At 50.3% G+C, this 27,555-nt stretch overlaps 1 protein-coding gene across 6 annotated transcripts in view; it reads left to right on the top strand.

Moving 5' to 3' along the window:
- SSBP3 (single stranded DNA binding protein 3) overlaps positions 1-27,555 on the top strand; it is a 183,572-nt gene that overhangs the window by 79,385 nt on the left and 76,632 nt on the right. For 3 of the 6 annotated variants that reach the window (XM_074380867.1, XM_074380866.1, XM_074380868.1), the window contains exon 5: positions 10,494-10,631. The exons of the other annotated variants lie outside the window; for them this stretch is intronic. In XM_074380867.1, coding sequence (XP_074236968.1) covers positions 10,494-10,631 — 138 coding nt within the window. The remainder of the gene's footprint in view (positions 1-10,493; positions 10,632-27,555) is intronic. 6 annotated transcript variants of the gene reach the window in all.

Raw genomic sequence — 27,555 nt, 5'->3', positions numbered from 1 at the left:
TCAACGTTTCTGAGCCCCAGTTTCTCATCTGGGAGATGAGATGACTTGGACTAGGTAACCTCCAGTGACCTTGCAGCCCTGCACTGGTCTGTGGCTGGTGATTTTTTTCAAATATATTTTATTGCGTTTTAGGTTTTGGGGTACATGTGAAGAACATGCAAGACGGTTGCATAGGTACATACATGGCAATGTGGTTTGCTGCCTTCCTCCCCATCACCTATATCTGACATTTCTCCCCATGTTATCCCTCCCCAACTCCCCACCCCCTGCTGTCCCTCTCCTCCCCACTCCACACAGACCCAGTGTGTGATGTTCCCCTCCCTGTGTCCATGTGTTCTCATTGTTCAACACCCGCCTATGAGTGAGAACATGCGGTGTTTGATTTTCTGCTCTTGTGTCAGTTTGCTGAGAATGATGGTTTCCAGGTTCATCCATGTCCCTACAAAGGACATGAACTCATCTTTTTTATGGCAACATGGTATTCCACAGTGTATATGTGCCACATTTTCCCTGTCCAGTATGTCATGGATGGGCATTTGGGTTGGTTCCAAGTCTTTGCTATTATAAACAGTGTGTGACTGGTGATTTTCATGAGCGGCAGTGAGGGCCACAGTGACCTGTTGTTGGAGGTTCTTGGGAAGGGCAGATGGCGTGGAGTGGCAGGAAAAGCCCTGTGTTGGGAGGCACAGGCCTGCATTTCCGGCTCTGCCTTCACCAGAGAGCAGTTGCCTTGGCTGTGGGTGCCGGTGGACAGTTGGGGTAAGGGGCCACTCTCCTGTCCTTTCTCTGCCACTTCTTTGCACCGATGTTGGGGGCACTTGTTTTGAGTGTATGAGCGACAGGCTTTGCCAGCTGACCAGTGTGTCGCAGGGCAGGAGTGATGGCTGGGCAGAGGCAAATGCCAAATCCTGTGTTGCGTAAGAGGAACTCCAGCTGCGTTACTGGGTCTGTGAGATCCCACGCACGGTAGATCACAGGTATGGTGTGGAGGGAGGGGCGTCAGAGCAGAACCAGAAGACTCTGCCCCTTTGTCACTGTCTTCGGTCGTGCTATTGTGCTGGCTGTTTACATGGTTTTCATTCTTGGGTTCTTGTCTTGGCTGTGAAGTGGCACTGTTTTCCGAACTAATCCTGTTTCATGTAACCCGAACCCAAGTATCTGGACGTGAAGGGCAAGCTTTTTCTTCCTCTTCCTTAACCAAGGATATCCGAGACTGTAGCATCTGGAAGTGGTTGGGCATCTGGTCTCAGGGAGTGTGTGCGTGCTTGCACACACTTCTGTAATAGAGAGTGCCTGTGTCCAGACAATGCGCCTTTGTCTCTCCAGCCAGGCCTATACCTGTGCTGCTTTCTATACAGAGGACATTACATGCGGAGGTTATTATATTGGGGCGTATGTTTATGTGGCATATACATGTATAAACCTTTATTTCTACTTAGAGGAAATTTTCAAGGGCTTTATGTGTACAAAAGTGTTTGCAATGATGGATGTTGATGTATTTTTCTTTACAAAGTGTAATAAGCCATTTAACAGTGTTTTCAGTGGCTGTCATTAGCCATTTCCGCATTACTTCTAGGCTCTGCCAAACCATGCATCACAGGACCCCTGCTCCCCGGCACCAGGAGCAGTGATTTGCACTCAAAGTGGCATACTCAGGTGGCAGCACAGACTTCAGGGTGGCCTGTGTTGGCCATCTCTGAAGGGTGTCTCTTTGCTGCCTGGTTTTGGCATGGGTGGGTGGGAGCCTGTCCTGAGAGATTTCTGGGCTGGTTATGTCCTTGAGAGTTAGGCTCTGAAACCGATTTTTTTGACTGCACAAGGTTGGAGTGTTGAGATATGGGCTGTGTCAGCAGGTAGAGCTTCTCCTTGGGGACGATGGGCAGACGGCGCTGAGTACCTCCATCAGAGGGATGTGTGTGAGGAACCTAGGGCCAACTGGTGGTGGTGGGGAGGGACTCCTATGAACCAAGGGGTCGCCACTGCTCTGGTATGCCCCCAGGGACTGCTGGTGGTGGGATTCATGGTAGAATTTTAGACCAATGCCAGAGAGAACTTGGTGTAGCCATAAGGGTGAATAAAATGGGAATGGGCAGCCGTGGAGGAGACATGTGGAGGTGTGGGGGGCCAGGCCAGGTGACTCCTTGGGTACAGCATTTGCTCCTCCCTAAACTGCCACTTGAGCTTCTGTTAAGGGAGGCCATTCATGCCTCCCTGTCGGTCACCACCAGTCCCCAGCAGTCCCCGTGTGCCTGGAACCAGTGCCCTTTGGGGTAGTCCTCCCTCTGGGGTGGTGGTAATTATGTTGATTGATTTTTGCTTTTTTCTCTTTGGCCCAGGTTTACCTCTGTCTCAGGTTGATTTTCAGGCCTGCCTTCTCAGCTTTGGGCGCTACCTGTTGGGGGGTTCAGACGATCTGTTTTCTTCCTGGGCTCAGGGCTCTTGTGTGTATTTATTAGGGGACCATGTAATATCCCAGTGGGTTACTTTTATAACCAGGCAGTGCTACTCATCAGTATGGGGGCGGGGGCACCAGGTGTGAACCTGCACACTTTGGGTTGTGTGGTACCCTTGGTGTATGTTGGAGACTCCTTCCAGCTATGGAATACTGACCAAAATCTACCTGCAGAGCAGTCCGGTGTTCCTCTGTCCTCACTACTCAAGCCCTAGCAGCCCAAGATGAACTGTGGGGTGAGAAATATGGCCAGCCAGGGCTGTCCCCTCCCCTGCTTCTCAGGCGCGGCTGGTGCTGCTGTTTTATGTTGAGCATTTGCTGCCATGGCATCCAGATTCCCAGGACGCTGGGGGCTCCCTGCCTGTGATTGTGTAACTTGGAACAATTGATGGGGAGCTTGATCCCTGAATTAGATCAGGAAAATGGCCTTTTTTGGTGACCCCTTGCAGAGCCTGTGGTCTCCTTGAGGCTTGCTTACCTCCCCTGTAGCCTGGGGCCCTGGACTAAGCACGGGCAGGTGGCAGAGGCCTGACAGCCAGCCCTCCTGTTGTTTCGAGCCCCAGCCTGGCAGGCCATCCTGCCTCCTCCCAGTGCATAACTCAGTATTGATTGTGCAGGAGGCTGGGACTGTCACATGCAGTAATCCTTGCTTCGCGGCAGGCATGCTTCTTAAAGGAAGAAAGGAAGAGGTTTTGTCCCTGATCTAACATGCCTTTAAAAATGCACCTTGATTTAAGATTCAGCTTTTTGCAGCATATTTTAAAATGTCAGAAAGATAAATATGCAGCCTTCTTAATGTGTCTGCCTTGAACAGCCCTTTAAAAAAAGTATATCATTCATCCTAGGGTCACAGGCTGTTCGCCTCCCTCCCCGCCTCCCTCCCTGTCTTTGATGGTCTATCCACCTCTCTTCTATGAGCAGAGTTTTGGTGGGGGCTGGGGAATAGACTCAAACCCCCTTCCTTCCAGAAGTCTAGGAGATGCATTTCTTTTCTCTGTTTTGAGGCTGGCAAGGAAAGCCATACGGAGTTTCTAGAAGATTATTTGGAACTTTGCAAAACAGGCAGGATCTAGGTGCCCTTCAGGGGCATCCTTCTCATTTCCCACGAAAATCCACTAGCCAGAGATGAGAAGAAGGAGATTGTACACGCCAGCCCCTGCCCTCCTAGCCAGGCAGGCAGGCCCTGGCTCCCGGTTCCACTGTAATGTGAAGGAAGCAGGGCCTGGTGCGTTCCTGATGCTGTTCCTGTGGCCAGAGCTTCCTTTTCAAGGTTGGCGTAATGGCCCCTTCTCAGCTTAGTTAAGGTCCCCGGTAGGTATCCAGTTACAGGTAAGGGAGATACCACTGGAGAGTGAATCAGTCTGTGGGGTTGTCATTGTGTGTGGCTTTTATAAAGGCGCCTTGGCAACATGGCTGTAGATGCTTCTTCCAGAAGGAATTGGAGGAACCCCAGGGTTTTTCAAGATGTGAGTGAAGATGTCAAAACACTGTTCGGCTGATTGAGGAACTGAGAAACCCTGGTGGACAAGGCAGCATGGAGCCTGAACAAAAGCTGCTGGGAGGGCAGGTGTGATGAGGCAGTCACTCAGGGTGAGGCCAGGGCTAGCCTCTGCAAGTATGTAGACGAGGACCTGGAAGCACAGAGAGGGTGGTGACTTGGCCAGGGTCACACAGCAGATCAGCACTAGAGTCAGGACCAGAGCCCTGCTCCGACCAGAAGCTTTTTGTCACCTCAGACTCCTGCCTCAAGTGGGCCATGCTGGCGACACAACGGTCCAGATTTTAGCATGTGAACACCTCGCTCGCTTTCCTTGCTGTGAACACACTGGACAGTGTGGTCCTTGCCTCTGGCTCATTGTTCACTGCTGGGCCCTGTTGCTCACAGAGAACAGGGCGAGAGGGTGGGGGAGGAGCAGCAGCGCCTTCCTGCATGTGAGCTGCTTGGGTACCAGGTCAAGGCAGCTGTGGAGTGACTCCAGGTACAAGCCCTCATTCTTCCTCCCACTCCCTGGAGTCGCCCGTCCTCTTCCCTAAAAACCATTTTGAGGATCATAACATTTATCATGAGCTTTATTATGGGAGACTCTTCTTCGTGTTTAAAAATAAACGCTGGCTTACAGAACTATATTTGGTATATGGAAGTCGTTTGCATGTAAATGTGCTTAAAGGACAACTGCTTTATTTAAGATGCAGAGTGAGCCCCAGCTCGAGGGGGCCTGAGATGTGGGAGGGGGCAGGACCCAGGGGTCTGCCTGGCTCTGGACAGTTGAGTGTGGCCTGCGTCCTGTTGACTCTGTCGTCCTTTTCCCTGGGGACAATTGCAAAACAGGATAACTGGCACTTAAAAATTCATAGAAAATGTTTCTTATTACAACGTCATAATTGTTACTACTCAGAAAAGTTGAATTGCCTCTCCACTCGCCTGTCTGCCCTTACTTTTGTTGCCTACCGAGTCCCCAGCAGCAGCTGCAGAATCATTAAAAAGAGAGAGAGAGAAAGGGAAAGAAAGAAAGAAATACAGGGCGATGCTTTATTTATGTTAACGGCTACATTTGACTTGAAAATTCTGTCCCCTGAGCCTTGCTTGAGGTCAGCACATTACTGAGTGATTGATGGCTGTCAGGAGCGGGCAGGGTGGCAGATTGCAGAGGGGGAAGTGGACAGATGATGCCGTGGCTTTCCCGGGGCTTAGCAGATCCCAGGCCTTGAAAGGAACGCTATGGAAAACAAAAGCAGAGGGAGAACTCTGCTTTGGCCCTTACCTTTTTTTTTCTTTCTTTCTTTCCTTTTCCCTCTCTTTACTGTTGAGCATTAGGAAGCAAGGGAAGGGTACCCTGCACACTCAGAGCATCTCAGAATATGTCCACTTTTGGGTGTGGCACTGGGGTAAGATCCTAGAGAGGCTGGGCCCAAGATGTGACACCCCTAATCCCAAATACCTGAGTTACTGCTTAGAAACCAGGAGGCCTGGCTCTGCCCTGGCATTGCCTGTCCTTGAAATCCCCAGAAACATCTCGGGCACCCCCCACCTTCTCCTTGGCCCCGTTTCCTAGGTCCACAAACCAAACAGGGAGGACCAACTCACGGCTCTTGTAAATTGTTCCCGCCTTATGGCCTGGGCTACTTAGGATTATGTTTCCACAGGGCTTTCTGGCTAATCCTTGTGTATTTTCAGTGGTGGAAACAAATGGTATCAGACCTACAGGCCTGTTTACAGATGGGGAGACACGGAAATGATGGAAGAGCTTTGAATTTTAAACATTAGCTAATGAAATTGCAGATGAGGGCAATGGGTGGAACGGCCTGGGTATTCCCATGAAACACTTATTAGAGTCAGAGCGCACTGGGGTCGGCCGTTAGGGAGAAAGGCAGGCCTGGCGCGCGCGTGTGCACCGCAAGCCTTTATGGAGCCCTTTCCCAGTGCCAGGAGCTACGTCGAGGAAGAGCTTTGAGTCCTGCCCACGGTGTCCCAGCCTGGCTAAATAGAGTAAGCTCGGGGCAAAGGAGCAGCTTGGCTGGCAGGACCTTTCTGCACAGAGGAGCTGGTACCTGCAGAGTTGGAGGAGGTACCCAAACCAGGCTTGGAAGGAAAAGGAGGCGGACCTAGCTGCAAAGAGGAAGGGATGCGGGAGGGTATTCAGGGCAGATGCTGGAGAAGCTGGAGGTGAGGCTGGAGTTCCCGTGTCCCCCGGAATGGGCACGATGGTGGGGGCTGGAATTTGTCACTTCCTCTGCTTCTGCCTCCCCGTCTTGCTGCTGCGCCGTGTGCAGTTGTGTCAGAGATGGGACTGGCTGTTCATTCATCCGCTAATTGTTTTGATAAGAGACTCTAATTACCCACTGCGATCATCAGATTACCCTGAGCTCCAGGAGGGAGATTTGAGAGTTTGAGCTGCGGCTGCTGCTGCCACCAGCACCGCCATCCCTGCTGAAAGGAACCCCCTCCTATACCTCGGCCCTGGTGCCTGCTTCCGGCCGGTGCTCACTAAGCCATCACATGAAGGTGTGACAGGCTGCTGTTGGCAGGGTGGGGCGGGGGGGGGGTGCTGCCTGTGAAATCCACCCGAGAGCACAATCCCCTGATGTCAAGCAGGATTTTCCCTTTGATTATCTTTGCCACTGTGTTAAGTCCGCAGATAAGAGGTTTGGTTCTAGGGATTTCAAAATAAGGAGAGGAGTGTGGAGGAAACCAGAGAAAAACAGTAACGCCTCTAATGAATTGACATGGGCAATCGAGACAAATTCAAAATCCTTTTTGAACTGTTTGATTAAGTTCTACTTACATGTGATTTTAGTATGAAGAGAGCAATAGGCAAAAGACAACCAGGAAGGCAGATTATAAATTAATCCAATAATTGAATCCCCCAGCAAAGGTAATGGGGAATGATGGCGTCGTAATTGATCTGATACGGAGTTTTACATCAGCAGGAATTAGAAAACAAGGGAGTATTTCATCTTGGGAGGAGTGATTGTGATAGGATATGTTGCATCTTAAAGCCTTGGCCCTTGGCAAGCTTTGGTATGGCATGTCTGACCTTTTTCCCTCCTTCCACTCCTGTCTTCATTCATTCACTCATGTCTGTAGATCTAGCAAAGCTGGTGAATCCCAAGATACTTGGGCCTAGAGAAGTAAGATTCTGTTCCTGCCTTTTCCCAGTGAGATCAGAGGCTCACAAACCATCTTGTTGGTCAATATGGTTCTCAGAGAAAAGGGCAGCGAGGCTGTGGGGTCTGGCTAGGATTTAGAGGAGTGGGCAGCTACGATACCGAAAGACACTGGGTGCTCAGTGCTGGAGTGACTCGTGCTAAGATGAGGTCCTGGGCCCAGATGTTCAGCTCCTCTATTTTTCCATTTATAACATGGAACCGCAGTAGATGATATCAAAGTTCCCTTTTGGCTCTGCTCTCTTAGTTTGTTTATTTTTAGACCCCATTCTCCCGCCAAAGCAGAAAGCCAGAGATCATAGGTCCAGCTCTCTGCTCCCCGGTGCTGGCTGCCATAGGCCGCCTTCCCCTCTTGGAGCAGAGCTGGCTTTCTCCCTGGCTCCCTCCCATTGTCTTCACATTTGGGGCTCGGCTAGCCGAGAAGTTTGGCAACATGTCAGGCTGTATATCTTTAAAACCGCCCTCCAGAAACCACCTCGTTTAGCAGATTTACCGACATATTGGACCTGCCTGTTTCAGGGGCCAGCGTACTAAATCACAGTGGGGCCACTGGGCTTGGATGCCTTGACGCAGAACTTTTCAAAAAATTTCAAGCAGGATATATCACTGCCCCATTAACTCCCTGCCATTAATCTACTCCTAAAAACCTGGAGTTTTCCCAAAAGGACTGGAACGGGGTGAAAAATGGACCCATTTGGTAAATTCTGTAAATCAGGCTGGCCGCCTCTCCTCGGCTGCCCCAGCCTTGGTGGTGGGATGCTGCGTGGGAGGGTGGAGCTGCAGCCTTTAGGCTTTCCAGGGAGCATCCCTGGGATGGATGTCAGTCTTGAGGGGCTGCTATTCTTTATCCTGCCCTGGCCTGTGGGGTCACCGAGTGAACAGTGTTCTCTAGGGGTTGGGGTGGGGGCTGTCGTCAGAACAGCTGCAGAGAATGCGGCTGGCTGGCTTCTCCATGGCACGGAAGCCGAGCCTGCTGCTGGGGCTATGCCAAGCACTGTCTGGAAGGGACCAACCACTTGCCTGACTTTTCTGATTGCCAAGAGGAATTTTGTTGTAAGGGGTCTTTGTCTGGAGCCCTGAAGACTGTTGAAAGAGTCCATCCTCACTTTTGATTTCTGTGACCTGAAGGCTTTCTCCTTTTGGAAGAAGATGTCCGGGAGCTGGCTGGAGCCTGACAGACCTGGGTTTGAAATGCCAGCATTCCTTGCTCACTAACCTCAGAATGCAGGCAACACGCCTAACCTCTGGATTCCTTCATTCTACATCTATAAAATGGGAATAAAACACATTCTTTGAGGATGCTTGAGGATTAAATGAGGTAATTCTTGTAAAATGCTTAGGATAATACTGAGTGCAATGCTGGTGTTCTATGAATGATACTCAGTAGATCTTCTCTGGGGGGGACACACAGGTTACCTGCTGCACTCTGCTTGTACATCCTGCTCAGGTGGGCCCGTACTAGCTTGAAGGAGGAAGACATTGTTTTTTTGCTAGTTCCCTGTCTCCCTCCACCACCGCCACCCAGTCGGACAGTCTCTAGGGCAGAGCCTTCCTCTGCTCTTTCTGGGTCAGTCTTTTCCACCTCCAGATAGGTGGGAATTCAGCTGCCGTTGGAGTCCAGGCTTTTGCAATCCAAGGCTGAGCTTTGCCCCCAAGCACATCCACCCACATCTCTGCTGGCCTTCTCCCTGCCCTTCGCTTGCCTGAAGGCAGATAGCATGATGAGGTGAGGCCAAGAGCAGTCCTTGCCTGCCTGTTGGGACAGGGTCTGATGAGCAGGCCAGGACAGGAGGCTGGAGCAGCATCTCCTCCCAGGAAGATGAGGAGCCTCCTTCCAGCAGGACGCCTGGCGTCCTGCCCTGCTGGAGGAACTGGTTTCCAGGGCCCGACTCCCAGCCCCAGCTCCTGGAGGGGTCTTGGGATTTGAGGGACCTGGGAGCAGAGATCTTGCCTCTGTTTCCTGGAGTAGTTTACTTCTCTTCCCACTTATGGCAAAAGTTATCTTGTACATCTTCTGACCTTTACAACACTAATTAAGCCCTGGAGGCAGATTTTTGGGCTTAAATTTTTTTTCTTTCCCAACTGAAGAGTAATCAAATGCTCTGGGAGCTTCATTGACTTGCTTAGGGCTGTCCATTGGTTCTTTGAGCTGGGAAGGGCGGAGTACCTCTCCTCACCCCAGGAGGGTCCAGATAGCTCAAAAATATTTCTGCCTTGTCTTTGTTCTGGAAGTTTGGAGTCTCCTCCTGAATTCCCTTGAAAATCGTAGGTCAGGGTTCAGTGAACAGACCCATGGAGTACAAGTCATTATTTGTCAGTATTGTCCTGGGACAATTATGGCTTTTTATTCCCAGCCCCCTGGTAAGTGCCTGGAGCAGTTTGAGGGCAGCCAGTGATTGTATGGGTTCCTGCTTTTTGTTGGTGCTGTGTTGGGACTTTCAAGGGCCACCTGGTACTTGAGGCGTAAGTGGATGGTTGGTTTTGCATGAACCCAGGCTGGTTGATGGAGGTGCGAGGGGTAGGGAGACAGGTGAGATGTTGCTTGGAGAAGAGAGTGTGGGTATTCCTTTTTTTTTTTTTTTTTCCCTTTTCTTTTGTCCTTCCTGGAGGGGAGGGTCTTGTTTCCTGTGTCTCTTTAGCATAATGTACACCCCGTGTTCCTGCTTGACTGGCCATTTTCACATGGTATTTGATAGGTACCATCTTGAATTTATGTGGCCAGGTGCCTTATTAGGTTGGCAGTGAGAATGAACTACATCCTAGATCCTGGAGGGGATTCCCTCTTGGTCCAGGGGCAGAAGCTTAGTGGTGGGCACACATCAGAGAAGGCTGGCCATTGTCTGTGCTGGTGGCTGTTGTCCGAGGCTGTTCACCTCTCATACATCTCAATCCACTGAAGCCTCGCCTCCCCTCACCCCATGCTACAAAACTTCACCAGCAGTGCTGCAGTGGACCTCAGAGGCCACAGATCCACAGGCGTCTTTAATCTTTGTCAGCCCTGTTTACAGCCTGATTCTGTGTCTTCCTTTCTCCTGCCTGATCAGCCTGTCTCAGCAGCCAGGAAGGGACAAGAGAAATCATGGAGATTTGTGAGAAACCAGATCCTTCTGGTACAGTGGTATCAGAAATGGGACCATGGAAAGGCTGGAACCAGGGCCACCACCATGCCCCTCCCACTTCCCGCCTGCAGCCTTAGGTGTCTGGGAGACCTACTCATTTTCCAGTCCTGAAGCTTTGGAAGGGCAGGGCTGAGCAGTGTGCCTCCTATTTTCCAGCCCCTCTTCCAGCCAGCTTTCAGTTTTTATCTCTAAGCAGTCAAGCAGTGCTCCAAACGTCATGCTTCTACTCATGCTCACTGAACCTCCTTACTTTGTAGGCCAGTGGGCTCAGACCCCACCTCCTTCTCAGTGGGGGACATTCTGTCCGCTTTGAGCCTGGTGGACTTCAGCTCCCTTTTCCTCATCCTGCTCTTGATTTCCAGAATAGCACGTGGAAGACACTCCAGTATGTTTGGGTGAGTAATGCTAGTTGGGTGTCCTTGGAGGGCTTACCATTTGCAAGTCGGTGATCTGAAGCTGTGCCTTTGCATGTGCAGTCTTCATTTGATTTGCACGGCAACTCTAGGTTTAATATCGATTCCCCAGTTTTCCATGGAGAAAGCTGAAGCTCAGTCAGGTTAAGGCCTTCCCAGGCCTCTGGCCTGAGAGTTGCCTTACTTGTTTGTACAGATTCACCTGGAAGAGGCTTTGTAGCATTTGTGGAATATTGAGGTGATGCAGTGAGAGCTTTGAGGACGGTAGCAGGGTGTGGTAAAAGGAGCCCTGGGGTAGAAGCTAGGGATGAGTATCACCCAGCCACTTGACTTCAGGCAGATGATGGCCTCACTCAAATCCACAGTTTCTTCATCCAGAAACTGAGGGCGCTGAGATGAATACTCATCCAGAAACTGAGGGCACCAAGATGAATATAGCTTGCCAGAGTTCTCTCTCTGAAACGCAAATCTGGCCATGCTGTACCAGTGCCTGCAGTCTTGAGGGCTTTTTCCTGTTCTTCAGGATGAAGCCTGAGCTCCCTAGCTGGGCCTTCAAGGCCCTGTGGGCCAGCGCTTTTGCCACAGCATCCCCTGCCTCTCCAGCGTGAACAGAAGGGCTTCTTGGGAGTTTGTGGCTCTACCATGTTCCCTTAGGCCACTGTGCCTTTGCACATGCAGTTTCTTCTGCCTGGAATGCCCTTTGCTGCCTTTGCTTGCTAGGGGGCAAGCTTCCCCTTGGCATCTGAGTTCCAGGTTATTTTCACAGCAAAGCTTTCCTGCCTCCCAAAGTAGAATAAATTGCATTTTTTTTGTACTCCATTCATTCCACAAAGTCATTGGTGGAATGCCTACTGTATGCCAGGCACTGTTGTAGTTGCTGCAGTTTCCCAGACAGCCTCAGAAGCTTCTGGCTGTGGATTGGAGCTGTCTGCCCTCCTCCTCCTTCCCCTGGTTTCCTTCAAGTCAAGGCCTGTGCCTCTGTGTCTGCCCCCGGTTCCTGGCACCTGGATGACGTTTGGCATCTACTTCCTGACTGCCTGCCCACCTCTCAGGACTCTGGCATTAACTTAAAACTTTTTTGGTATAACCTGTCTTTGGCTTCTTTGAAGCCAGATCTCTTCCCTCTGTGGTCTGTTTCTTTTTTTGAAAAAGAAAAGCCAGTGTCAGTATTTCTCATCTCCGAAACTGGCTTTCCTTTCCCTTTCAGTCAGTGCTTTTCAGCCCCTGGAAATCACTGGCATTTGACTCTTCCCTGGGAGACTGGAAGCCCTTAGAGGGCAGGGAGGCCTCTGATTCACCTCTGAAGTCTTGCTTCCTCTCCAGCCTGGCATGAAGCAGGTACCTGTGGCAGGAATGGATGTGACTAGATGGCAGGCTGCCTCCTGTTGGTGCATTTCAGAGGGGTCTGGGCACTGAGGGAGTCTGTCTTCTGTCAAATCCTGAAAAAATGTGAAGTCTGTCTAGACAGTGAGTTTGAAACCGGTCTCTCCAGCACTAGTCTTTGTGGTTGCCTCATTCCTCAGACGCCTCCCAGGCTACCTGCGTCCTTCAAAGAGAATGCACCAACAAAAGAACAATACACATTTTCTGGAAATAACCATGTCTTAGCTGCTCTTTGTTTGTTTGTTTTTTTTTAAATACACCTAATAAATTGATGCAGAACCTGCTTCTGGTCAGTTTTCCTGGAAGTGGTCATTGTCCCTTTGGAAGGCTGGCGCCAGCCTGGAAGGTTGATCATTAACAGATTCAGGGAGGGTCTGTGTGGTACAAGCAGGAACACAGAAAGTTGACTTGTGTGGAGATAGGGGACGCTGAGAACCTTCCCACCTGTGGGGCTGAAAGTGACACTGAGTGGATAAGGCTGAGTCCTGGGGCTCCTGCTGCTTCTGTGTTTGGAAGCTTACTCCGTAGCGGGCTTTCTCCTTCCCTTCCCCCAGCACAGGCACATGTCTTGTGGATCCGCATCATGCCAGGTATAGATCTGGATGGGAGTTACAGAACAGGTCACGGTCTTATTCCCAGAGGAGCTTTCCATCTAATGGTGAGGGTTGGGACAAGGTGACTCACTGTGCAGGGGACATGGGCCCTAGCTCTTAAGGCTATCTGGCTCATGATTTAGAAGCCGTTTGAGAAGGATGTCAACTCATCGCTGAGCCTCAGTTTTCTCATCTATAGGCTGGGGATGAGGAAGCCCTCACTTCTCTAGGTTGTTAGAAAAATTAGAAAGAATGCATGTAGAAGCACCTGCAGGTTCCCAGTGCTCAGGGCTGGTTGGTTCTTTGCCCTTCTGCTGTGTTGAGCATGGTCTGCTGTAGCCAGCGTAGCGTGGAGAGTCTGGACCACTAAGGATTCAGCCAAAGAGACGCTGTTTCCAAGCCTCAGTTTACTCCTCCATAGAAGGGGAATTCTCACTCGCTGGGTTGCTGAGGGGATAGATGAAATTATAGTGGGGAAAGGTATCCTGGGGCAGGACGACCTCTTCCCTCCTGTCACCCTCTCACTAAATTTTAAGGATGTTGTAACTGGCATAGGTAAGGCTGGTATAGTGGTAGAATGGTCTAGAGTATCTTTGCAGTGAGAGGAGGGGGAAGATTCCCAGCTTGGGGGTAGGGGATGTGGAGAGGCTTTTGAGAAGTGGTGCCACTTCCTGCATCTGAAGGGGACCTGGGAGAGAAGGCTGCGGACACATTCCTCTCCTGGCAGCCCTCTTCCTTCCAGCCCGTGCTTCCAGCTCCTCCACCAGGAGGTGAGACTCGACAGAGAGCTGCTTGGAAAGCTTTATCCTCCCCCAGCCCCCCAAACTCTGGGGTGTGAAGATGAACTGGTGTAACTATAGCTTGGTGTTTTGGTGTCTGTGAGGAAAGCAGAATTGGCTCAAGCTGCTTTCTCAGTTAAGGAGATTTAAGAAGAAAAAAAATTTAATCCTACCCTGGTGATCAATCTGACACCTTCCCTTTGAGCCCCAGATGGCTGGTTGGGGTAGAAAGTTGGCCACTGCTGCAGTTAGGGAACAGAATGGTATAGCTGTCTCTCTCTCTTGAAAATTATGGCTCTCTATATGCACATGCACATTACATATATAAAGCCTGCCTGCCTGGTTTGGTTTTTTGGAGGGTATTGAAATACTTCCAGAAAGCTCCTGTTGGTTAAATGTCAACCTTGGAGGTGTCCTGTGGACACTGCCTGGAACTGTGTTCATTTGCCTTGGTTCAAAGTCTTCCCTCACCTCTCCTCGCTCTCATCCCAGGCCTGGAGATGAGGTCGATGGCTCAGAGAGAGGATGGAGACAGGACCTCGCTGCCTTCCCTCCTTGAGTAAGGCACCCCATCTCTTGTAGACAACTTGAGACACATTTTAGAAAATGAAAGGAAAACATTCCCTATTATCCTAGTGAGACTTCTAGACTTGGAGAAAGGCTGCCCAGGTCTACACATTTTTTCTGTGGTTTGATGCTTTTTCGTTTGATAAACATGTTTATCAAATTAGGATGCTGCTTTTTTTTTTTTTTTTTTTTTTTTGAGACAAGAGTCTCACTCTATCACCCAAGCTGCAGTGCAGTAGCACAACCTGTGATCGCTGCAACCTCTGCCTCTTGGGCTCAGGTCATCTTCCTACTTTAGCCTCCCCAATAGCTGGGACTACAAGTGCCTGCCGCCACACCCAGTTCATTTTTATGCTTTTTGTAGAGACAAGATTTCACTATGTTGCTCAGACTAGTCTCAAAACTCCTGGGCTCAAGTGATCCGCCCGCCTCAGCCTCCAAAGTGCTGAGATTACAGGTGTGAGCCACCATGCTTGTCTGATGCTTTTTAGTTTGATAAACATGTTTATTACCATTGCAGTTTAATGGGCACATAGACTTTATTGAATCATTCCCTTAATTGGTGATTCCTTCCTGTCGTCCACCTCCCCACTCTGCCATTGTACATCACTGCAGTGAACATCATTGTCTTTCTTTGTGCATGATTTTTGTTGTGATCTAAATGTTGAGGTCTCCCCAAAATTCATATTGTTGAAACATAATTCTCAGTGTGATAGTATGGAAAGGCAGGTCATTTTGGGGAGTGATGAAGTCATGAGGGCTCCATCCTCATGAATGGGGTGAGTACCCTCCTAAAGGAGGCTGAAGGGGTGCTATGTGAGGATACAGTAAGAATGTACCATTTTTGAAGCCGAGCTCAAGCCCTCACCAGACACCAAATTTGCTAGTGCCTTGATCTCAGACTTCCCAGCTCTGGAACTGTGAGCAATACATTTCTATTGTTTATAAATTACCCAGTCGAAGGTGTTTTCTTATAGCAGCAGGAATGGACGAAGACCATTTTTCTTAGAATAAATTCCCAGAAGTGAAATTACTAGGTCAGAAAATATAGACCCTCCTGCTAAGACCTTTGAATCCTTTGCCAAATTATTTTTGGCAGGATTGTCTTGGCCAGGTGCAATGGCTCATGCCTGTAATCCCAGTACTTTGGGAGGCCGAGGCAGGAGGATTCCTTGAGACCAGGAGACTGAGACCAGCCTGGGCAACATGCCAAGATCCTGTCTCTACCAAAGGAAAAAAAATTAGCTAGACATAGTAGTGTGAGCCTGTAGTCACAGCTACTCGGGAGGCAGAGGCAGGAGGATTGCTTGACCCTGGGGGTTTGAGGCTACAGTAAGCCATGATTGTGGAACTGCACTCCAGCCTGGGTGACAGAATGAGACCCTGTCTCTAGAAAAATAAAAATAAAAGGCAGAGATCACATTACTGTACCCCAGCCTGGGTGACAGAGCAAGACCCTTTTGTTTTGTTTTTTAAAGTTGTCTCAATTTATACCGATGCTAGCAATAGATAAGTGGGTACTCTGACTACATTTTTACTTGTACTGGAGGTTATTAAACATTGAGGAATCGCTTTTGTTGCTTGCTCTAGATGAAAAATCTTGTAACTCTGACTTTTCTACTTTCTGTACTAAACACCAAGTCCAACTGCTGTATGCCTCGTCTAGTACCAAGTGGTGTGCAGTGAGTTCTTTCTTTTCCTTGACTGCCAGGGACTTGGAGCTACGTAAGAGAGAGGAGGGACAGGCGGCAGCTAGAAACAGAGGTAGACCAGGCATGGTTTTGTGCTGCTGTGGGTGGTAGGAGCCGAAGTCGCTCTCACAAGTTAAGGAGAGAGAGTTATGTGGCCCAGAGAGCCTTGGCCTTGAGGAATGGGTACAGCCAGTGCTTGCTCTGTACAAGGAGGCTCCGGTAGTAGCCTTAATTCAACATTTTGTTCACTAATGTTTATGGGGGCCTCCTGGGCACCGAGCTCAGTGGGGATAGGGAGATGGATAAGAGCCAGCAGTCTCTCCAGGCAGACAGAATCACACGCAGGGAATTTCTATATGCTGTGACAGATGGCTGGATAGGGTGCCATGGATGATCAGGGCCGAGTGACAAGCTCTGCCGTTCTTTTGTTCTTAGGATTTTCAGCTCCCTTCCCCCTTTCCTGCTTATCAAGGAAGGTTGGGCAGATCAACAAGTATCCCCTCCCTGTCCAGTGCCTGTACCCAGGTGACTTTGACTTCTTACTGGGAGGGGACCCTGGAAGCCTCATTCACCTCCTCGGCTGGGACACTGCCAGTTGACCGGGTGCTCACTGTCTAACTAGGCAGCTCCCTCTCCAGTTCTGGTGAGACCAGTTCCACAAAAAGAACAACTCTTTTCCTTAAGAGCCCTTTGAGGTCCCTTTTAGGCAGGATCTAAGGAAATATTTAAGTTCATAGAATCTTTGTCTAGGGAAGCAGTGTTCAAGGCATCAGACCCAACTAACTGCTCATCCGTTTAACAGTCTATTTCACAAATCTTTTTAATGAAAGCATTGAGGCCTTATTTTTGAGTGCCAGGTGGGGAGTCCCTGCTGTCCCCACCAATGTTGGTGAAACTGAAGTAGCAGGTCTGGGCACTTGAGGCCACAGCCCTTGGTGACATGTGTGAATAGAAGGGTTGCTGTGCCCTTCTTCTGGATCTCACAGCTCTGTGAAGTGGGGTAGGCCTTTGTCCTTTTCGCTGCCCTCTGTGGAGTTTGCACCACATGGTAGGTCCTCAGAACTGCTTATTTGAATGTGTCCCTGCATGCACTTGGTTGGTGTGGCTCGTCAGTATGGGGTCTTCCTCCCCCACCCCTGTCAGATAATCAGGTAATCCTGTCTCCCCTTGGAGACTGTAGGTGTAGGTTATGCCTTGGGCACTGGCCCTCACTCTACTCCTTAGTAGCTGTTTGGCTAAGCCTCCCTTGGCTGGCTCCTGTTTTCCATCTCAGCCACTCTGATACCTCTTACACCTGAAAAGTGAAAATCCAACCAGGCACGGTGTCTCACGTTTGTAATCCCAGCACTTTGGGAGGCTGAGGTGGGTGGATCACCTTATGTCAGGAGTTCGAGACCAGCCTGTCCAACGTGGTAAAAGCCCATCTCTACTAAAAATACAAAAATTAGCCTGGTGTGGTGGCGGGTGCTGGTAATTCCAATCTCAGCTACTTGGGAGGCTGAGGCAGAAGAATCGCTTGAACCTGGGAGGTGGAGGTTGCCGTGAGCTGAGATTGCGCCACTGCACTACAGCCTGGGCGACAGAGTAAGACTCCATCTCAAAAAAAGGTGAAAATCCTAGTCTCCCTCCTTACCAGGTGCCCTAATGTTTGGGAAAGCTTAGCCTAATGTTTGAGAAAGCTTACTAGCACTGCAAGGGCAGCCTGTGGCTGCAGGTCAGGAACGCTCCAGGCCTCCAGGCTTTTGTACGAGACCTTGGGCATTGACCCCAGAGTACTTGACTTTTGATGTCAAAAAGCACAGGCATAGCTACTTGGGAGGCTGAAGAGGGAAGATTGTTTGAGCCCAGGAGTTTGAACACAGCCTGGGCAACATAGTGAAACCCCAGCTCTTTAAAAAGGAAAAAAATAGCTCAGGCACACAGCTTTGGTGTGAGCCCCTGGTTCCTGTCTGAGGAACAGGGAAACCCTGGGACAGAAGAGAAAGCAGGACCCCCAGACTGTATCAGAAGGAAGGGTCCCAGCTGCCTTCCATTGTCTGGGGAGGCAGAGGCTGCAGTCCCCTCCCCCAGGTTCTTCTTTTGAGAACAAACATATCAACAGGATTGATTACCCTGATTGGTCCCTGGGCAGTTGGCTGTGGCCTGCATCTGGAGCTGAATTCTCCGCTGTTGTATACCCATTGTCTTGGATCGTTCACTTCTACAAATCAGAGGCCAGCTCTACCGCCCTAACCCTAGCTCGACCCCAGATGCTTGTTTGTCAGTTGAATGAACACTTCCTGCTCAATGGAAAAAAAAAAAAAAAAAAAAAGCTCCAGGCACACGTGGGCAGGCTCAGGGCCACCTCCCCTGCTCTGATGCAGACAGGATGTTCCTTCCCATCCCAGCCCCTCCCGGCCTCCCGCCTGGGCCTGCCTTTCTGAAGTGGATTCAAAGTAGAAGAGACATTTCCAGGAAGCTGGACCAATCAACCCCCACTGGAGTGGGAGCTCAGAGGGAAGAGACACCCAAGGGCTTCAGTGTGGTGCTGTGCCTGGTAGCCCCTTGACATAGCTGTGGTGGTCTGGTCTGAACACTGGACACAGGACTTGTAATATCAGAATGGGGCAGCCTTAAGGATATGGAGAGGGGCCATCTCTTTCCTTTGGGCCCATAGTAGAGGCTGCGTAGGAAGGAGTGAACAGGACATTTTCTCTGGTCCTCCATGAAATCCTGCATTTTTTTTCTTTTCTTTTTTTCATTTTTACACCTTGCAACTTTTTTTTTTTTTTTTTTTTTTTTTGAGACAGAGTCCAGCTCTGTTGCCCAGGCTAGAGTGCAGTGGCATTATCTTGGCTCACTGCAACCTCTGCCTCCTGGGTTCAACAGTTCTGCCTCAGCCTCTCAGGTAGCTGAGATTACAGGCATTTGCCACCACGCCTGGCTAACTTTTTGTGTTTTTAATAAGAGATGGGGTTTTGCCGTGTTGGCCAGACTGATCTCAAAACTCCTGACCCTGAGGTGATCCACCCACCTCTGCCTCCCCTCACACCTGTAATCCCAAAGTGCTGGGATTACAGGTGTGAGCCAGGGTGCCCGGCCCTTTTTTTTTATTTTTTTATTTTTTTAAAGTGACAGTATCTACCTGTCATCTGTCACCTAGGCTGGAGTGCAATTGCACAGTGCATAGCTCAGTGTAACCTCAAACTCCTCACCTCCACTGACAACCGCCCCCCGCCCCCCAACGCCAGCACTGGGATTACAGGCGTGAGCCACTGTGCCTAGCCGCTGCATATTCTTTTTTTTTTTTTTTTTTTTTTTTTTTGAGACCGAGTTTCGCTCTTGTTACCCAGGCTGGAGTGCAATGGAGCGATCTCGGCTCACCGCAACCTCCGCCTCCTGGGTTCAGGCAATTCTCCTGCCTCAGCCTCCTGAGTAGCTGGGATTACAGGCACGTGCCACCATGCCCAGCTAATTTTTTTGTATTTTTAGTAGAGAGGGGGTTTCACCATGTTGACCAGGATGGTCTCGATATCTTGACCTCGTGATCCACCCGCTTCAGCCTCCCAAAGTGCTGGGATTACAGGCTTGAGCCACCACGCCCGGCCTGCCGCTGCATATTCTTTAACACACATCCCAAGCTGCACCCTCCTTGCTAAAGGAAGCCGTCTCTGACCGCTTGCCTCCAGCAAGACTTTCCTTTGAAATACTACAGAGCTCAGACCTGGTACTATGTGCTGGAGCCCCTTTTCTGTGGAGGCAAATCAGCCAGTGGATGCTGGAGAGAGGCAGAGTTGGGTTTAGACTAAGTTGGCTCTGTCTGAGAGCCTCCCCAGCTGTGGGTGCACAGGGCAGGAGCCCTGGCTGCTGTAGATGTCAAGGAGTCCCTGGAATTGTGGCCCCGGTGAACAACACAGAGCTTGCTTTGGGTAGAGTCATACAAGGACTATTTCTACATGCCACCTTCTTGCTTTTTTATAGCGATGATGATTTAGCTTTTTCTCCAGCCAGAAACCTTAGAAGTTGGAGCCTCTGACTGGGCACGGAGGCAGGTTGGGATAGGAGGGCCGCTGCTCAGTGTGGTCAGGCTGCCCTCTGGAGCCTGCCACCGTGCTGAGTGACAGTGGTGATGCTGTGGCCGTGAGTGTCTTACCCTTGTGGGCTGTGGGGCTGGTTCATGTATTCCCGACGGGACCCATGAGGCAGGCAGGATTGCCTAGATTTGGGCATCTTGTGGGTTAGGTCCTTTAATAGTTTTACTGTTAAAGGAGCCCTTTTACCTCCACTGTCCTTGATGAGCCTCACAACAGGTCCTGCAAGTCTGGCTGGGAAGGTGATTGTCTTCACTTTGCTTGGAAACTTTGCCCAGGGCCTGGTGGCCCACGGGGGCTTGGACCCGCTTTGTCCTGACAGAACCCCTCACTGCTGCCTCTCTCCTTCTTGGCTTCTGTTCCGAAGCAGGGAACACTCTGACTCAGCCCTTCCTGTGGTGTTCTCAGGAGTTGGCACATTAAGCCTGGGAGGACCCTTGTCTTCACTTCACTCTAGGCTGGTGGTGGATTTCCATCTTGAGCCTAGAGGCTGCCCAGCGCCAGACCTTACCTCTGCTGCCCCCTTCTGGGATGGCCGGTTCTCTCCCCATGACGTGTCCCCCCACCTTGTTTTCCCATCAAAGAATCGGCCCTGGTCAGCAGCGGAGGAAGAAGTCAGCCATCGATTAGGGTCGGTGAAATAGACCCAACCGTGTGTGGCTTGGAAGCTATCAAGCCACAGATTTCTTACTGCCCAAGAGCCCTAGAGAGATTGCGGGTGGGAACCTGTGGTCCTTCCAGGTGACGGCAGCCCCCGTGGAGACCCAGACCTGAAGGCAGGCAGACGGGCAGGCAGGCAGGCGTGCTCTCCACTGCCAATCCGCGTGCTCCCGGTGAGTCAGCTCAGCTCCCTCGCTGCATAAAGCGGGGGTGGTTCTCCCCCCACCCTCGAAGGTGGTGTAGGTATTTCAGTTGTTTGAAAGACCAGCAAGTGGAAATACTGCACTTGAATCCGTAAAATAGCGGTGAAGGGAGGCCCCTCTTTTCCCAGCAGTGGAAGCGCAGCGTTGGAACTCCCTAGGCCCACCCACCCAGCCCCACTTTTCCACTTAGCTCTTGCCCTGGTCTGGGCTGGTGCTTTGCAGATTGCATCAGGGAGCCACTTACCCCAATTAAAACTGTGAGGGTGGGGGAGGTAGAAAATGGGTTGGGGTGTGTTGGGAATGGTTTAGCTAATGCAGGGAGTGCTTTTTAAAAGACTGGTAGAAAACTTTCTTCTCTTTGTAGATCAATTAAGAACCCTTCTTAAAACTAACCCCTTCGAAGGTGTGTCCGTGGGCTCTCTTTTCTTGTGTGTACCTAACTCCGCATTTCCCCTCAGCCCGCCCCAACCATGCTCTCAACGCCTTTAGAAATTGCAATGAAAGGTGACCAGGTGTTTTTTAAAAGAGCTCTCCTCCAGTGATAAATGCTAGGTAGTGACTGAGCCTGCGGCCCCCGGGGAGAGAGAAGAAAGCCTGGCTGAGAGTTGAAGAATCATCCCAGAGAGGGTGGGGAGGTTGGCTGCGCCTCCTGGAGGTCCACACGGCCTGCTGGCAGCAGCAGGCACTAAGACGGGCATCTTGTCAGCCGGGCAGATGGTGTTCACCTGCTTGGGACACGCTCCCTGGTGCTGGGGCCCTTGGAGTTGCTGGGATAATAACAGACAGCTGCCAGCTCTGGACGAAGATCTGCGGGCATTCAAAGGCTTGGAAGTGCACAGGGAGAAGGAGCCTGCCCGGGCTTCCCTGCACGCTGTGTCTCGCCTTTTGTTTTGAGATTTGTGCTCCCCCACCCCTTCCCCGCACCAACATCGCACCAACATCCGAGCAACAAGAGCATTTTAATAGAGGACAGTTCTGTTTTGGAAACGACAAGAAAGCGCCTTGTCGAGTGTGACCTGGCCTCTCCTTTGTCCTGCCTTTCCCGGCTTTGTGTGTGCCTGCAATGGGTTTTGTTCCAAGGGGCAAAGGAGTTGGACATGGATTTCGTGTGTTCCTGGGGTTTTCTTTCTTTTCCCTTTTTTGGCAGCAGCTAAAGCTTTTGGTTATTTCTGAGTACAGGGCAATTGGGGAGTTAGGGATTTATCGGGACCACTCCAGGGTCTTTGAGTTACCGAGTGGTGTCAGGAGCAAGTGAGTGGCACAGAAGCCAACTTTCTGACGGCCTGGCGTTGTCTAAGCCCATTGACTGTGTGCAAGGGACAAATGATTTCTCACAGTGCAGTCTGCCTTGAATCCTAAGGGGAATGTTTCCCTAGATATCAGTCCAAAGCAAGGCTGGCTGTTTGAGAACCAGCTTTATTTCCCTTTGCTGCACAGAGAAGGGATGCCGATGTTGTCTTGGTTATCCTGTTACTGCAGCTTGGCGAAAGACTTTGCTCGCCAGTGTCAACTTGGACTGGCTCGACTCAGCCTCATCAGCTCTCATTAGGCTACTTGGAAAACTTGGTGTGATTTGGGGGCGGCTCAGTTTGATGGGGTCTGATAGAAATTTATAACTTGCCTCAGGCCAGGGTTCATGCCTCACTCCCTTCAGGCCAAGACCAGAGGGCAGGTTTGCCAAGCAAATGAGTGGTGTTAATAAGATGTGGGAAGATTGCAAAACCTGCTTGATAATCTTAAACTGCCTGCAGTGAGTGTGTTCTGTTTGCTTACCCACATGGGACACGCCAGTGACAAATGACCTGTGTTTAGTCACTAAAGCTGTATGCACATAAGCCCCAGTTCATCAGAAGAGCGTTACGATTTTGTTGCAGCGTTACTTTAGACCAGCTCTTCGTCTCCTATCCCTAATCATTCCAGTCCAGTGAGATTTTTCCTTTGCAAGCCACTTGCAGAGATTGCCTAGTTCTTCAGTATTGTTTTTTTGTGGGGGAGGTGGGAGTCACTGATTTGAATCTCAGGTATTCTTAAAAGGGTCTTAGTTTTCAGAGCTGACCCTGGAAAAAAATCCCTGCTTTTCTTGGTGATCAATGGCTTATCCTATTCTTCTTCTTCTTCTTCTTCTTTTTTTTTTTTTTGAAAGTAAGTCTTACTCTGTCACCCAGGCTGAAGTGCAGTGGCGCGATCTCAGCTCACTGCAACCTCCACCTTCTCGGTTCAAGTGATTCTTCTGCCTCAGTCTCCTGTGTAGCTGGGATTACAGGAGCATGCCACCACGCTTGGCTAATTTTTGTATTTTTAAGTAGAGATGGGGTTTCACCATGTTGACCCGGCTGGTCTCAAAGTCCTCCTGACCTCAAGTGATCTGCCTGCCTCGGCCTCCCAAAGTGCTGGGACTACTGTTGTCAGCTGCCATGCCCAGCCTCTTCTTTGTTATTTTCATTGCTGAAGAGCATCTCTGGTGATGGGTTTGGGGTTGTTTCAGGGGAAGTTGTGCTTTAAAACATGACTTAGACCGGGCAAGGTCGCTCACATTTGTCATCCCAGCACTCTGGGAGGCTGAGGCAGGTGGATCACCTGAGATCAGGAATTTGAGACCAGCCTGACCAACATGGACAAACTCTGTTTCTATTTAAAAAAAAAAAAAAGACTTAATGTATTCTACAAGCACTGGGAATGTTACAGGAAAGGGGTCTCAATCCAGACCGCAAGAGAGGGTTCTTGGATCTTGCACAAGAAAGAATTCAGGGCGAGTCCTCAGTGCAAAGTGAAAGCAAGTTTATTACGAAAGTAGAGGAATAAAAAGAGTGGCTACACCATAGGCAGAGCAGCCCTGAGGGCTGCTGGTTGCCTATTTTTATGCTTATTTCTTGATGATATGCAAAGTAAGGGGTGGATTATTCATGCCTCCCCTTTTTAGACCACAGAGGGTAACTTCCTGATGTTGCCATGGCGTTTGTAAACTGTCATGGTGCAGGTGGGAGTGTAGCAGTGACATCACCATCCTGGTTTTGGTGGGTTTTTGGCTGGTTTATCAACAAGGTCTTTATGTCCTGTATTTGGTGCTGACCTCTTACCTCATCTTGTAACACAGAATGCCTTAACTGTCTGGGAATGCAGCCCAGTAGGTTTCAGCCTCATTTTACCCAGCTCCTATTCAAGTTGGAGTTGCTTTGGTTCACCTCTGACAGTGATATGAAGATAAATCAAGACAGGTTCCCTGCCCTCAAGGAGCCCATGTTGGGTAGAGCCAGAAAAAATGTTAAACACAGCGTAGTAAGGCAGTTTAGGTTCTGTGCTGGGCCCAGATCTGCATAAGTCCTGGCCTGGGCTAGGGGAGACGGAGAGGTTGGTTCTCCGTTGGCCAGGAGGTACATGGGAGTGGGTGCAAAAGTTGCCAGAGAAGGTGACCTGGAGCTGTTTTGGAAGTAGAGAGTAGAGCGGGTGTTTGCTGGAGGACTGTAATGTAAGATGATGGGATCATAGTGGGGGTGTCACCATAACTGGGGGAGCTGGTTCCTTCAGGGGAGATCCTGGGCCCCTGGGCTCTAGGTCCAGAAGGCAGAAGTAGAGGGAGCACAGTCTGAGCGAGTCATGGGAGTGTAGGGTGTCCAGGTAGTAGAGCTTAGGTGACCCATTGAGGCCTGGCCTTCCTCCTGGAGGCAGTGGGCAGGGATGCTGCTTGAGTCTTCATAGTTTGGCCTTTAGAATCTCAGGGTTGAAAGTCAAGGTAAGTAGTAGTTGGAGGGTCCTGGTGGAAAGCTGTAGTAGAAGGAGCCTAGTGTCAGTATGCTGCCTCTGCCCTCTGCCTCTAAGTGACTTTTGGCAGTCTAGCCTCAGTTTCCTGCTCTGTGAAGTGTTTTTTTTTTTTTTCTTTGTTTGTTTTTTAATTAAAAAATTTATTTCTAGGCCGGATGTGGCTCACGCTTGTAATCCAAGCACTTTGGAGGCCAAGGTGGGCGGATCACCTGAGGTCTGGAGTTCAAGATCAGCCTGACAAACATGGTGAAACCCCGTCTTTAAAAAAAAAAAAAAAAAAAAAATTAAAAAGTTATTTTTTAAATTGCGGAGACCAGGTCTCGCTCTGTTGCTCAGGTTCGTTTTGAACTCCTGGAATTACAGGTGTGTGCCACTAGACCTGGCCTGTGATGTGGTTTTTATATTTATGTCTTAGGGTTGGTATAAAGAGAGGCAATCACATAAAGCTCTTGGCACACAGAAATACCAAAAGCTGTTTACTATTATCTTCTTTCTAATGATAATACCAGTGACAGCTTCTAAGAAATGTCAGGGTCCTGGCCCCAGTGTACCCAGCTAGCAACTTTCCCACTCAGTCAAGGGATGACTGAGGTAAGAGTTGAAGATGGCCTCAGGAGAGGCTGCAGTATGGCTTGGTTTTGACTTCTGTTGCACAGTCTGGTTTCAGATAACTCCGTCTTTGCTAGTAATGAGCCTGGTGTCCTGGACTGAAACTCTACGCCTGTTTGGACTTGTAGCTGTCCCCTGTTCTCCAGTGGATGTGCTCTTTGACACGTGGCTGACACCAGCCCGGGGCTTATCACACCAAGGTGTGCATTATCATATTCCTCTTGTTCTTTCACTGAGCAAGTGTGTAATATCCACTCACTCCTTGGGAGGAACGTGGTGGGTTCTCTGCAGGCAAGACTGGGTCCTGGGGGATAGGGGGCCGTAGGGGTGCTTACGTAGTCCAGGAGGAGGAATAAGAAGTGAACACAGGAGCTGCCAGTCTGGCTAGAAGTGTGCAAGGAGTTGGGGGATAGGATGGGAGGGGGAGCACCTTCAGCTGGGAGAAGTCTGAGAAGGGCTACTGAGGAATGTGGCATTTCCCTAGGACCCTGAAAGTTGGTAGTACTTTCACAAATGAGGATTGGTGGAAGGGTATCATGGTAGAAGACAGTATCATAGGAAACAGCTTGCAGATATGAGTGACTGGGCTTGGGGTAAAACTGACAGCAGGGAGAGAAGTCTGCTAGACAGAGAGCCAGATAATAGTGACCATCTTTGAGCCCCGAGTCCAAGTGAGAGTCTCTTTCCACCTGTGGTGCGTCTTTTATAATAAATCTGAACTCACCTGGGTGCAGTGGCTCATGCCTGTAATCCTAGCACTTTGGGAAACCAAGGAGGGAGGATCACTTGAGCTCAGAAGTTCAAGACCAGCCTGGGCAACATAGTGAGACCTCATATTATTTATTTATTTATTTATTTTTAAAGAAAAAAATAAATAATGACTTCCAAACTCAAGTCCCCTGGCTTCTTCTCCATGGCTCCCAATTGCCCACCCTGGCAAAAGAAGCTGATGGCCTGGAGCCTGAAACTGTCTTCCATTTTGAAAATGTTCCCTGACTCTGTGATGGCTCAGTTAGGTTAACTTTCTGCTTTCCTGAACTCCAGCTCCAGCCAGAGATGGATCTAAGTTGGTATTTCCTCAGCTGTGATGTCTCATAATAGAAAATGTGCTATTTATTGAAACCTTACCATGTGCTGGCTGGTGTGCTAGGCAGGTGCTATGAAGAGGGGAAGGAGGCATTTGAAGGACCAGTGATACTGGGAAAGGCAGGGCCTGGGTCTGTGCTGGAAAACTCACAGCTACTGAATGTCGTTATTCCTCATACAGGCCCTCGGCAGTAAAGGGTGGCGGTTTCCGTCTTACTAAGTTAAGAAAGAGCCCAGAGTTGCTCGGCTAGCGATGGCAAAGCTGAAGTTAGTTAGTTACCCTTGGCCTGGCCTCCCACGCCACGCCTTCCGCCAGGCATACATGATCCTTGGCCTTTCTATCTCCCATCCTATCCCCCAACTCCTTGCACACTTCTAGCCAGACTGGCAGCTCCTGTGTTCACTTCTTATTCCTCCTCCTGGACTACGTAAGCACCCCTACGGCCCCCTATCCCCCAGGACCCAGTCTTGCCTGCAGAGAACCCACCACGTTCCTCCCAAGGATCCTTGGCCTTTCTCTGGTTATGGCAAATCTCGGTGGGCGTGGAGGACAGTCTTGGCCACGCTGGTGGAGTGCGCATGCTCCATTAAGAGCCACACCAGCTCCCTCATGGTGTCGGTAGGGGTAGTGTTCTTCCAGGTTCTGCGAAGGTGTTTATCTGTGATTGCCTTCTCAGCAGCCACCCTGGGTAGGCCAACTCATCCCAGCAGAGGATGCCTGAGAGGCTTTTGACAAGGCCCTGGGTGGTTTCCACGGGTGAGGCACCTGTCTGTTCTCTGATAGCATCCACAAACTCAGCCCTAGCCTTGTACCAGCTGTGTTCCCTGTCTAGCAGAACGGCCTGGGGTTTGACTCCAGTGACCCTGCTGGACTGTGCTCTTCCTCCTCTACCTGCGGCTGCCCTTCACTGCCTGCTCCCCATGAAGCCACTGCAGGCTGGACCTTCTGCCAGAGTTACCTGTCCCTCCACACACCCCATCCTGCTGTGTCCTTTTCCCACCATCACCTACAACTCCCTACTTGGCCTCCTCTGGCTTCTCTTCCCCGGGGGAGCCCCTTCGCTCCTGCTATGTGCAGCTAGCCCTGTGCCCAGAAGGTGTTCTGGTGCCCTGGTGCTTGGAGGAGAACCCTCCGCCAGAGCTCTTTAACTTAGGAAATTGAGGTATCGTTGTCATGTTCTGGAAGGACACTAGCTAAGTGACTGGTTCCAGGCCACTGTTGTCCCATAGAGGCATCATTCCCAGCTCGTTTTTCAGCGTGGTAAGCAGCCTTGCCAAAAACTCCAGGTCAGAGCCTTGCGCTGCTGTCCTCATCTTCTGTCGTTTGGTTCTAACATGCCCAACCAAGTGCTCCCCAGTTGTGTTCAGAACTCATCATGGCTCCTCTGTCCTGCACAGGCTCAGGAGTGCCCCCTTTGTTACCCCTTGGTTCAAGTTTCCCCTTGTCCGAAACTTGACATTTGCCGTCTTCTCCGTCCTCTCTTCCTCTCTCTCCATCCTTCCCAT

The sequence above is a fragment of the Saimiri boliviensis genome, chromosome 11, assembly GCF_048565385.1.
Source record: "Saimiri boliviensis isolate mSaiBol1 chromosome 11, mSaiBol1.pri, whole genome shotgun sequence".
Lineage (NCBI taxonomy): Eukaryota > Metazoa > Chordata > Mammalia > Primates > Cebidae > Saimiri > Saimiri boliviensis.
The sequence above is the reverse complement of the archived record's forward strand: the minus strand, read 5'-3'. Positions and strand labels throughout refer to the sequence as shown.